At 45.2% G+C, this 13717-nt stretch overlaps 1 protein-coding gene across 1 annotated transcript in view; it reads right to left on the reverse strand.

Moving 5' to 3' along the window:
* Window positions 1-12722, reverse strand: part of HDGFL3 (HDGF like 3) — a 38244-nt gene extending 25522 nt beyond the window's left edge. The window contains exon 1 of the mRNA XM_084268118.1: window positions 12611-12722. Within this exon, the coding sequence (XP_084124244.1) occupies window positions 12611-12694 (84 nt within the window). The 5' untranslated portion in view covers window positions 12695-12722. The remainder of the gene's footprint in view (window positions 1-12610) is intronic.
* Window positions 12723-13717: the final 995 nt, after the last annotated feature.

Consider the following 13717-nt stretch of genomic DNA (forward strand, 5'->3'; position numbering starts at 1 on the left):
CCTTCTCTAAACAACACCAAGGGCTTCTAGCCATCACTGGCTCTCATTTTTCTACTGGACTTGGAGGGGTAATCAGAAGATTAATTTTAAAGGAAAGATGACTTTAAAAGGATACAGGCTATCAAGGGACAAATTACACATGTGGAACTGTAATAGCTGTTTTCCTGCATACATTAATATTAAATTTTTAAAACACTCTTTACCTCTGAATAAAGCATGGTATCCACACTAAGCATGGGAGCTGATCACTCTCCCTTGGCAGATCAGTAAAAAAACATGTTTAGAATCTAGTTACCATTTTGTTTTAAAAAAGCAGCTATAAAGAAACAGCATATTATTCTGACTCATATTGTGCAAATAATTGGGAAAAGGCAATTACACATAAAAGAGAACTTGGTTAGTGAGACACATATCTGGAAGCAGAAAGGACATTAGGGAACACTGCACATACACATTTATCCCGGGATCCAAACCAGTGTTTACATACACCTCATACAAATAACAAAATCCAACCAAAAGTCTTTCAGTCAGTATTCTGAATTTTAATTCTATGTGCCCCTTGCATTTACTTTTTAATGCACTGGTGATGACACATAATATGTCCAAACCATGGTCCACAACAAAGGAGTTTGAGCTCACACTGCTTTTAATTGTCAAGATCCCCAGTGCACTCTCACCCACAGCACTCACAATGGTGTCCTTTTCAGTAAGTTTGCCTCAGAGACAACCCTGACACCCCTGTTGCTGCACCAGGTCAGCTGTATTGCTAACATTTGACAAACTAGCAAACACTCTCATCCAGCAGGAAATGTTTCAGAGAAAGAATAAGCTTCTCATTAAAAACATGTTCCCCTTGCTCCCAGATCCGCTAAAGAAGCTGGTGTTTATTCTTAACATGTTGCCACTAAAATCTTTATTATTATGGGCTTCTAGAAACCTAACAGCTAGAGGCTTGATCCTGCAAGCACAGCTGGGCATACAGTTTGGCAGCATAAACAAAGCCATTGTCTTTGTATGATCAGATCCCATCCAGCACAATAACATGGCAATTATATACGCAGGTGAATCCATTCATCTGTAAGGCAGGAGATGGCATAAAACATCTTCCAAAAGATAAGGAGGAAACATTCACAGCATTTTAATGCTGAAGAGCCCTGTCTGACTAATGTGTCTTCTCTAATCTGTTTTCATCTTTTAACAAGGATTTCTTGTCATTTTACCAGACGTACCAATTCAAAATACCTGCTGAGAAAAGTGACCCACTCCCTTCTCAACAATGAAAAGCTCCAAAGCAGACTCTCTCAAATAAATGCAAAGAAAACAAAATATTAACAGATAGAACAAGCTTATTACCAGTGATTACTTGTGATATATCTTTGTAGACATTAAAATTCTAGCAAGACCTAACAACTTTACGCTACCTTCCTCTTAAAGCTGAGATAGAAATGCTGACTGTGACAAAGGAAAAAAATAAAGTTTGCACAAGAGGAAGATTTTGAAAAAGAACTGATAAAACACAGCAAAAGGGGTACCTGAAAATGTGAGCATGTGTGAGTCACCTGATCCAGACACCATATGAAAAGAATTATCTGCTGAGTTTGCTGCACCACTAATATCTTTCAGAAGCCCCGGTATTTGGAGAGGCACTGCAGTCAGGAATGTCATCTTTTATTCTTTTCTTTTTCAACATGAACATCTGCCTTCTCCCTTAAGCTGTGGTCCCACTTTGTGTTTCCACAGGCACGGCAGCACACATGCAAGCACTTTTATTGAAATCAAGGGCTCAATGCAGTCAAACTCATTTGCTGCCTTTGGGATGTGGTCTTCAGAGAGCAAACTAACAGGATAGGTATCATCTTCCTTCTGCTATTCCCTAACAGCCAGGACAGCAAGCCGCCAGCCCTGCAGCGGATCCCCCAGAGCACACCAAAGCCTGAGCCTGTGCCTGCTGGAGGACACTGAAACACAGTGGTAATAGTAACAGTACAGTGCTAAGAACACAGGAACCTCAGTTCTGCAAACACTTCCACATGTGATGAATCCTGAATGAATGATACCTAATTGGATTCCAGATAATAGTGTCTGAAGCAATCCTTACAGAAAGACAAATTTACACTGGCTTAGATGGAAACAGTGACATCTGGGCTGAAAACCAACTAGCAACTAATTACTTTAAGAAAAAGGTGACAAAAGATACGATTTCAACAAGGCACAGTGCCTGGCATGAGATGCCTTGCTTAGTCTATTCCTTGTCCGGATCTGCCTTACTTAACACCTTCTTCCACGTTCTGGAAAAAGCATCTGGGACAGCAAGCTGGGAACCTCTGCAAATATTAAGACAAAGATAGTCTCTTATGCTCATGTGCACTTATATATAAACGTGTGGTCATTCCACTACACCCAGTGATGGTAAAACCAACATGACAACTGACTCACAGAGTCTGTGAGAAATACGAGCTGCAAGTAAACTGGAATTTAGTTTGCAAAAGGAAAAAGCTAACACATCTGGGGAAAAGGATTGGCAACGTAAGAGAGAGAAAGCTGGAAGCAGCAATACTACAGGAAGCCAATAGTGGACCACAAGTTACATTTGAACAACCAATGTGCTGCAAAGGTCAAGGCAATATGCAGAAATCCCCATATGCAAACACACATCCTGCCAGGGAGCTGGCAGACAACCCTCAGATGGTGCGACCGCACCCAGGGAAATTATTTTGACCCTGTGCAGGACATCACTCTGCAGGCTGGTAACAAGCTGAAGGAAGCTAAAGAAAAATACAGAGATACTTATGTCAATGCACACACCAAAAAGCAATCAATGGGGTGGGAAGCAATGATTTATATACAGTGAAGAATAATAAATTATATCCCAAGGAAGGCAAGCTGTGCATGGACCCCCCTCACTTCTGCTATGGGGTGCAAATCACACCCCTCCGTGCTGGCTCTGGAGCCCCCCTCAGCCATTGTGCTTGGGTGGTCTCTGCATAAGCAGTAGGAAAGAGAAAGGCAAAACTTGAGAGGACGAAGGGGACAAACCTCCTTCTGAGGCACAGTGCTCTGCCTTCTGGCATTGTCTTAGGTTGCTTTGTCAGGATGGCCAACCCATGGTATGTGCTAGTCTAAACACCACTCCACTGATGCTTCTTCCCTTCTCCCTGTCCCACATCTGCTCCAACAGGAAGATACTGATACGTGCCATAGAAAAGCTGAACTGTAAGTGCCCTACATATAAAGTTTTCCCAAAGGGTATGTGGAGGAGGAGCTGGAGGAACTGCCTCCTAGCTATTAAACAATAACTTGGGGGCTAAAACAATAGGTTAAGGACTAGGGCAACAGCCAGGAACAGACCTGGATTCTTGTTTTCTTCATGGGGGCCAGATTCCAGCTGAAGATGATACCCTCCTCCATGAATTGAAAGGAGTTCACAGTATTCTTTTTAAGATTTGTGGAGCCAAAGAAAAACTAGCAGAAAATAGCTGCTTGTGTCCAATGACCTTCAACACAAAATGCATACACATATCAAGGGAAGGACAACAACTCCAGAATTGCTCTTTGCAGCTACTGCATTTGCTCCACTATCTGTACTTTCCTGTTTCTCCCACCTGCATCTCCCACGTGATGCCACGTATCTCTCTAAGGTCACTCCCTATGTTATTAATTTTCAAAATGTATTTATATTTAGTACATTTAATAATCCAGTCTGATATGGGATGGATTCCCAGAAGTGGTTTGCATTATTGTGCAGTTGTGTATCAAGCTCTCCCAGACCTAGAGTTCCTCCTACCCCTTGCCACCGCGTGGTTTTACTTTCCGTGCTTTAAGAGGCTTCACAGGTAGGTGCTTTCCCAGCCCAAGGAGCACACGGTTACTGACTTTACAGGCTGCCACAACGTTCCCTAGTTGACACTGGTAACACCCTGTAAAGTCCCTACAGTCTGTATTTCTTCCTTCCTCCCCAGCCCTACTTACTCTGCTATATGTAGGATACTTTGTTAACTGACCGTCTTGAAGGAATACTTTGGTGTATGAGATTCCTTGCCCTGTCTTTCCTCTTTTGTTACATGATGTCTTCTACTCAGGCAGCCAAACCAGAGCTGGCAAACAGCCTCTCTCTAGGTTTTTTACACATTGCTGCAAGGCAAAATAAACAGTTGTTTCCAGTTTGCATTTTCAGGGCTACAGATGTATGCTAATTACCCTTTCAGTCTGCTAATGAAAAACTGAAAGAGATTTAAATGTACTTTTCTAATGCACAGACACAGTCTATGGACACCTGTCCCTTCTAACTTTGGGCTTTGTGCTACCCAGAGCATGGTACAATGTCATCTCCTCCCTTTATGTTGACTCTGAAGGTATTTTCAGATTCAGCAGGGCTTTACAAAAGGCCAGGAGACAGATTAAATCCCTCTGAAATTTGAGAACATTATGTGTCTTTTTGAAGCAGCAGTGATGCCAAGGATAATATCTGGGATGACCTGAGACCATCTGAAGGATGGGGAACTTCAGAATGAGGCAACAGGAACTACATCATAACATGGGAAGTTCATTGTTTTGTTAAGATGCTGTGGTATTTACTCAAATTTCTTACCTTCCCCTTGTTTTCCAGAACAAAAACATAATACAAAACAACAATAACAACAAAGCTGCCCACCAAAGCCAGGTCTTATATACGCTTTAGGTAAAAGAATTAGCAGAAGAAACAAAACCTGGAAATGAATCTGCAGTTGATTTCCAATTTCTGTATCACATTTAGAAATGGCTGTTACACACATGAACGAAACAATCTCAAGATGTGCAGAGCCAGTAATGCAGAGACCTTCCCAAGAGGAGGAAACAAGGATCTGTTTCCTTTAAGTTTTAGAAGCTTTACCTCATGATACTCACTGGTCTGCCAAATATTTCTTGGAATCTTTCAAATAACTGTTTATTCTAGTTGCTCCTATTGTGCTCCAGCCAAACTACTGGGCCTTCTCTGTTGATGCTGCCTCTACTGGAGTCAAGTGACATGCCACCACGGCAATGTGCTACACCTATGTTTCATGCATCTATCTTGCCTATGGAGGAGTGTATATCTATGCACAAAGCAGGCATGTGTATCCACACACACACACATCCATGGTATGTGGAGATCAGAGTTACAGATGACACAGGGGTAAGAGTTGCAAAGTACTGAGGTACCTAAAGATACAGTGAAGTACTGATGTTCAGCTAATTCTGACACCTTTAAAAAGCTGGCTCCACAACCTCTTCCTGCCTGCTCCACACAGGCTACTTTCCAGTGTTTGTTGCTATATTTGTCACTCCAATTACAGTATTACTGAGAGGCCTCAGGCAGACTCTTTCTCCCTTATGCCTCTCAAGCATGCAGTGGAAAGGTCTTTACTGCTCAGACACCACCATTTCAAACAGTTAAAATGTCCAAGCTCTCTACATTGCCATCATTTTTCCAGCATTATCAGCAAATCCTTTCATCTGCCCTTAAATGACAATTGTATATGCTTGCTGTCAGCAATCACTTGCTTACAAGACTTTTATTACCCCAACTACAGGAAGACTCACTAATGCATTACTGTGATGGGGGAATCAGGACATGAAGAGTTAAGACTGAAACCTCAGCCTTCCTTGCCCTGTCTATGCATAAAAAAATTACTTCCAGTTGGGGGGCCTAAATGATTCTTTAATAAAAAGAAGAGAACTGACAATTAACATAATGAAAGCTAACACTTCTGTCTTTTTACCATCAGGTCATACAGATTGACTTGACAGGCTACCGATTTCACTGAAAGGGGCACCCTTCCTTCAGACAAAACATATATCCAATGATTTCCATCAGATCAGTTGATGAAAATTATTTGGTGGCTTCAAAATGTCATGGGCAAATATCTAACAAAAATCCTGTACAGTATGGGCATGAAAAACTTTAATTGCTTCCAAACTTCTGAGACAACTGTCTTCATTCTGGGTTATCTTCATTTGGACTTACAATCATGACCTTGCAGGTGAAAATGTATTAATTTATTGTGATTAACATAAAAAGATCTGACTTGCTTATCTGGAGCTAGTTATTTAAGCTAATTAAAGGGGAAAAAAATAACAGAGAGATTCAAAGAAATGAATTTTAAAGAAGTTTCCCAAATCTCCCTGCTGTGCTAACAACCAATGTAGAACATCTTGGCCTCAGAAATATTTCTTTGCCCAACAAAAGCAAGTGGAAAGGTTTTACTGTAAGCTGCAGTTCACCTTTATGTATAACAATTACTGCATTTCACACTACAATTTTAAGATGAAATCTGTTTTAAGTCACACTTAAAGCACAGTGCAGGAGCATGGAGAAAGCCGCTGAGGTTCTCCACCTTCCCAACACCGGAATAATTCATTACTTTACTCCTTGTTCATTTCACTTTAGGAAATGACAATACAGCAAGCTGATGGAAGTCCCTGAAAAAGCACTCACACCTACTCTAGATATGACCAGGTATCTGCAAATAAAAGTTTAAATGCTAAACAACATGTGTCAACCTGGTGCAGAAGGGTTAGCAAGTGAAAACCAATTCCATGAAGGACTCATTGCCTGAAATGTGCTCTTTTCAGATGCATGGTAGCAGAAGTCATGGAAGTGCTGTCTGAAGAGGCCACGACTTCACTGTTCATTCCTACGTTAAGACAGACCTTTCCAATGATCAGCAAATCATGTCTCATCTCAGAAAGCAACAGAGACCTGCCATGAAAAATTGCTTGCAGATCTCTGAGGAGTGATGTATGAGTGAGGTACATAATTAAAGAGGGAGAGAGACAGAAGCAGCTCTGAGTTGGTAAAGAAGTCACAAGAGACTCATATTTAGTAACATGGCAAAGTGAGGTCATAAACCAGAGCAACCAAAAGGGGAAAAAGAAGAAAAGCACATGGTGAAGGACTGGACAGGTCCCAAATGGCCAAGGAGAAAAGCTCAAAAGATTGCAGATTGGGTTTTGGCAGAAAAACACAGAGAAAGATCTGTTGTCTATTTCTGATGGACCCTTTGAAGTTTTCTGGATCTAATCTGATTTTTGTCTGTCATTCTTTGCCAAAAAAGATAAACCCTGCCAGGGAAAACCTACCTTCCCTTATCCTTATACTAATAAGAAAACAAATGGACTGTTTGAAATATCAAGCACTTAAAATGTAGAATGTTTCTTCTATGATGTGTTCGAGAGTTTGATATTTCCAAGCTGTCATACCTGCAACTATAAGTGACCAAAGTTGTTCCTCGTTAAGTATCTTGTGCTTTATACCAAACTATGTCAGAACACAGCCCCACAGTGGGAACTTCACCACAATCAACCCACTAGCTCCATCCATACTTCACTGAACTGGAAGAGAGGTGTTTGTTTACCTACAAATAAACGCCTTCATAGGGGTGTCCAAAACAGACTTTCCAATTTTTTTGCTGGTACTGAAAGTCTGTAATTCTGTCACTCTGTAGCAGTAATTTCTTTTAATAGTCTCTAAAATTATATTACACTGTAATACTATAGTTTTATTAGCCTTATCTTTTTAGGCCCTAACAAAGTCTTTAAGCATAAGCTTACCTGTAAGCCCTTCCCTTGGATTACTTTATTGCTTTATTTATTACTGTAAGGTGCCTTACTTTCATGCCTTGCTGGATGGGGGACATAGTCAACAACACACTCAGCTAAAAACTCATGTAATCACTATGATATTTATGATGCTCAGCCTGTCACAGATACTAGCTCCCATTAAAATGATAGCATTAACTATGTATTACTTGAAGCAGCATGCTGAATGCTTCATACCAACTCGCAATGCAGGATCACAGAATCTCCTGAGCTGGACGGGAGCCGTAAGGATCATCGAGTCCCACTCCTGCTCCACACAGGAGCCAAGTCAGAGCATGGGACTGAGAGCATCGTCCAGATGCTTCCTGACCTCAGCCAAGCTCAGTGCTGTGACCACTTCCCTGGGGAGCCTGTTCCAGTGCCCACCACCCTCTCAGTAGAGAACACATTCAAGTGCTCCAAATACCATTTTGCCATTGCTATTGGCAGACGCTGTGTCACAGCGGTACGGGTGAGGACTGTCAGCTAACTAGCAAATCTGCAGTTCCAAGTAGGTGTTAATTCACAGTAGCAATAAAGGAACTGGACAAGACAAACACAAGCCCGTGCAAGACAGTAAATACACCATCATAACAGAGTGACTCCCACACTTCCAAGCCTGTGTTCTCCTCTCAACATGACATATTCTAAATAGCTTTACACATCCATGTGTTTTACACTAAAATACATTCTTACCTGTGTTATTTCTTCTGTATTGTCCCAAATCAACTTATCTCTACACAAACTACTTGTGCTTACCCAAACATAGATCTTAGTCTCCCCAGCTGTATGATCCTAGATTTTTGTTCAGTAATGGCAGCAGCCATTTACTTGGGCACGCTCTTATTTTATTGAGGTCACTCCAGACTTTTTCCTCCACTCTCTACAGCTGCATTAACAGCTTCCTTCCTATTTTTAAATCAGCAGCTAATTTTAGCAACTAAGTGCTTATTGTTTCTTCAGGGTCACTCATAAAACAAACACCATTATTGATATTTCTGAATCTACCACTGGTTTTTCCCTTTTATCTCATCTGAGTGACTATTTGAGGGACAATTTCTCAATAAAGCAGGAGCTCTATCCTAAATAAACCAGGGGATCTGAAGAAAGATTTTACTGTTTGTGTGCGCTAACACCACTCCTATCACAGCAGTAGTCAAGCAACTTATAAATGTTAGTGATTTTGACTCCACAACACCTTTTTAGAGGGAAAAGTGTTAACTGTCTTTTACAAACAGGGAACTAAGACACAGAGGGATTTAGTGCTTCAAAGGCAAAGACCACACATGAAATGTAGAATGAATTGAATCCTTATTTCCTCTGTTTTAACCACAACAGCATCTTCCCTCTATTTTGTCATGAACCCTGGATACACAATTGCTTATTTGTTGGATTACAGCAACTGATGACCTGGCCAGTTGGCATTCTGCATTTCTGATCAGCATCTGAAGACAACTGACATCATAGGCTAACATAAGAACTGTGTTAAACCAAACTGCTGCCTATATTTTAAATCTAGTGATATTATTACGCTTCAGTACAACTCTTGGGGCTTGAACCGTATTCACTGTCCTCCAGCTAAGCTAAAGGAAATTTTGGCTTTGCCTAAAAAAAAGGTGATAGCAGGCCTTTCAGGTAATAAGATCTAAGTGACATCTTTCAGACAACAAGTATCTAAAAACATCTTTTGAAGAGAGTGGTTTTAATCACTAATTCTATTTTAATAGGGTATGGGAAAAAAAAAAAAACAACCCAACATTTATCAGCCATTATCATTTTGGCAAAGTGTGGCAAGTTTGGTCTTTTTCAAATGAATTCTAGACCAATCCACAATGAAACCTGAAATGCAGTTTGGCTGCAGCAACGTAACTTAAATTATTAGGAAAAAAATGCCAATAGTCCCTGGGCAAATCATCACTTTCTTCACGGTTTCTCTCCCTTTACCCACAGTGATAAGTCAGGTTTGCCAGTCTTACTCTTGCTGATCGCTAGATCAACGTATCTCCACAGAGAGGGGGTGGAGAGCTAATGGTCTAGGACTAGAAATCGCTGCTTGTGCTGGATGCGCCTGTGGTCTGGTGCTACATGGAGCTGGCTGAGCCCACATGTTTTATACCTTCTGAGAGACAAGAACAACTGAGCCAGGTGCAGATCTGCACTCCTGCAACTGGACTGCTTCTGGAGTCTGAGCGAGATCTTCTTGTACAACACTACCCATGCACACAAAAATACAGGGTTGATTTTCATTAAAGGGCAAGGAGAGTCTTCCTGTCCCACTGTAACACTCCTCAGGTTCATTAAACACAGTTTAAGAAGTTTGTCCATAGACAGGAAATTCATGGCAAAGGTCTGAGAGATGCAAACCACCACCTGGTAGGGGTAGCAGCAACACTGTCATTTAAAGGTATTTTTACTTCCATTATTAAGCTAGTATATTATAATGAAATATGTACATTTTGAGATGAGAACACAAAGATCAAACACACTAAGTGCATAATGAATAAAGATGTAGGTAGCAAACACTCCAGGATCCGGAAACAAGTGAATCCCCTGGATAAAATGCATTCAGTTAATCAGAGTAACTGACTTGCATTCTCAACTCAAATAACTTTTCTTCCTATTTGTATATAATAACATTTTCTGGGAAGCAAAGACTGGTGTCCTCACTAGGTTTTTCCTTTGTTTCATGAACTGTGCATCAAGCAAAAATTGGCAATCAAGACAAAGAAAAGTCCTAGTAAAGATGGTATGAACTGCATTTTTCACAAGCAATCTGTTAGGTTCAGGCAGCCATCAGCCTGATCTAATGTGAAGTTGTATATAAGGCCCTCACGTGTTGCAGGAGCAAGCTCTGTGCCTCTTGACATTCAGGTGAGCTGAACCCAGGTCTTCATGTGCCCCTGGCCTGTCTGCTTTCTTCCTAGCCAATGGTAGGCTCTGGGTCTGTACAGTTTCTACCTGTCCTTCCTAAATCATGTTAAAACTAGAGTCTGTTTTGTCTTCACTTGAACTTTACATCCTGTTAGTTTGCACAAAGGAAGTAAGTTATGTTAGCACAACTATTTTTTCCTAGTGAAGATGTTACTGCCATTCAGACACCCATCTAAACACCCAGCCAAAGGCTATGACCAACTGCAGTGCATATAGTGGTTTTTTTAAAGGAAAGAAAATGCCACTAAAACAAAAGGCCCTGTTCTGCTTCTGGGTAAACAAACACGAGTTTTACAAAGGCTCAAAAAGGAAAGGGATTAATAAGTTTCAAAGTGGTAATGGTCTCAACTGTTCACATTAAAATTTTCACAGTAAATTAAACCATGACAGAGGTAGGAAAGAAGTCAATTTTCAGTGCATCATGCTGTTCTGCTGACACAAATTGCCATTTTTTAGGTAGTATATCTACCAACCTGTATAATGACAGAGTAACAAAACTGCAACCCAGTGGTGATTAAGTTTGGCCTTTTGCATGCTAATTTTACCCTGCTCTGCCAAATTAACTGAATGCACCACCTTATTTACATGCTTCTAGATATTCAGCACCCTCACTATGTTTTCTTCACCAACCTTTGCTTAAGCCTGTGGTGTTGGTCTTCCCTGCTTGTGCAGTGTCTGCTGGTCAACACCACTTCTGTTTTCTCAGCTATACTCAGGACACCTTTTGATTCACTTTCCACCACTTACACCCATGCCTTTCCTGGGCTCTCTTGTAAAGGGTAATGCTAGATGTCAGTCCGTCTTTATCCTGCCCATCTATGTTTTCCTGCATGTTGCATACAAGACTTCCATTATCTTCATGCTCTTTATAAAACCCAGCAACTTTCCTTGACTAGAAAACAATGGTAAGAAACACTAACCAATCACCCTGATAAGGTTGGAGACCAACAGTAAATACAGACAGTCACTGGCCCATGCCTGTCAGTGAGTTCACACAACACGTTACACGACAGTAACCAAAAAGAAGGGAAGGGACAGGCTGTGTAAGTGTGCCACAGTACCAGACATGCCAGAGAAAGGTCTTCTCCATATTACTGCAGCGGCACCAAAAATGGATGTGTAAATACAATGGGGTGCTTATCTGACTGCTAAGTGCCCACGATGCCTTTCCACCTCAGTTATAGCATGGCAGAGTAAAACAAAAAATGGCAAAAGGCTATGAAATAAAGCCAACACAGTAAAAGACAAAATATAGCCAGTGCCTGACCAGGAGGCCCAACACCCAAACAGCCTGTGTAGAGGGCAGCTACCGGGCTGTGGGGATGCCAGCATCCCAGGCGGACATGGCAGCACCTCAGAGCCAGGCTCTGCTTCACCTGACCCAACCTCTGCACACCAAGCCATGCCTCCCACTCCTGCCAGCACCCCAACCGCAGGGGTCTACTAGCACCCGCTACGCTGGGGACAACCGCTGCCTGACTCGGGCCTCGGGCCCTTCCCCCCCGCACGCCACAAGGCCTCGCCCCCTCCCCACAAGCACCCCTAAACCTGGTCCTGCTCCGGACCGTGTCCCTTCCCCACACACGTTCCCAGGCCCGGCCCGAGGCCTTGCTCTCCCGCCCGGGTCCTGGGCCGCGCTGGGCCCGGGGGACCGACCGCCCTGCGCTGCCCCAGGCGCCGGCCGCGGGGGGCCGTGGGGGTCCCTCTGCCCCGCGGGGAAGCCTGAGGCCGGGGCGAGGGAGGGCGTATAATAAACAGCATCGTTGTCATGCAGGCAGCGCTGCCGGCTCCCCAAGCCTCCTCCCCGCGATAGCAACCCAGGTACAGCCCGCGCTCGCCCCCCTCCCTTCTTCCTCCTCCTCCTCCTCCTCCTCCTCCTCCCGGGGGGCCGGGGAGAAATCTGCAGATCAAAGAAAAGATGCACAATAATAACGGGGTGGGCGCGCACAGCGGCCCCCTGTCCGGCGGGGCCGGGGCCGGGGCCTCCGGCAGAGGCTCGCTGCGGCCCGGCCGCTGCCCTCCCGGTAGGAGAGCGAGGGGGGCGGCGGCGACTGGAGCCGGGCGCCCCCGCCGCGGTACTCACCCGGGCCGGCCAGTGCGGGTACCCCTTCATTTTGGCGAACACCAGGTCTCCAGCCTTGTATTCTCGGGGCCGCGGACGAGCCATCGGGAGCCGCCGCGGGAGCTGCCGTGTCCACCCTCTCCCTCCCACAACCCCAGCCCCGCACACACCGCTCCAGGGGCAGCCGGCCGAGCCCCCGCGGGGTGCGATGCGCTCGGGCACAGGGCGCAGCCGGGAGCGGGGCCGGGCCGCGGGCAATCCCCGATCTCTCCGGCGGCGGCGGCGGCAGGAGAAGATGGGGTGTGTGTGAATGTGTGTGTGAGTGTGTGTGTGTGTGTGTGTGTGTGAGAGTGTGTGGTGTGTGAGTGTGTACGCGGGGGAGGGGGAGGCCTTGGACACAACCCCAGCAGCCCCCGGTACCAGGGAGCCGGCTGGCGGCGGGGCGCCTGGCCGGGCGGGGGCGGCCGGGGAGCCCTCACCCCGCGGCGGCGGGCGGGCGCGGCGCTGCCCGCGGCCCCCCCCGTGCGAGCTGGCTACGCCGCCCGCGCCGCCCGCTCCATCCCCGCCGCAGCCGCCGCGGCCCCGGGAATATGGAGCCGTCTCCTCCGAATTACTCCTCGGGCAGCGACCGAAAACAGGATCTTCTTATCCCCCCCCCCCGCCCGCGCCTCCCCCCTGCGCTTTCCCTTCCTGTTATTTTCTAGGTACACAGATCGCTTTCTATAAAAATAGGAGAAGAGAGAGCGGCTCCAGTCCCTCCCGGCCCTTCCTTCCCTGCCGAAGCATGACATGGTTCTTTATGCGCGCCCGACATGGAGGCTGGGCGACAACGAGAAGCCGGCTGACTAAGCCCGGCTGATTTTTGCAGCGGGGCCCCTGAGTTCCCCCGGTCAGAGGCTCCCAGCCCTTGGACCTGGGGGTGCCCCGTCCCCCCCTTGTCATAGAGGCCCAGGCCCTTGTGTGGATCGACCCCTGAAGATGCCTCGGCCCCCGGTGCCTAGGCACACACCCTGTAAGCGGCTGCCCCATGCCCTGGGGTCCCTACAGACCCCTGCCTTTCCCCTGCAGTCCCTGCATGGCCAAACACCCAGCCCCAAGCAGGCCGCGGGCTGAAGGCCCGGTTCCAGG

Source organism: Gallinula chloropus (assembly GCF_964237585.1).
Source record: "Gallinula chloropus genome assembly, chromosome: 9".
In the NCBI taxonomy this organism is placed as follows: Eukaryota; Metazoa; Chordata; class Aves; order Gruiformes; family Rallidae; genus Gallinula; species Gallinula chloropus.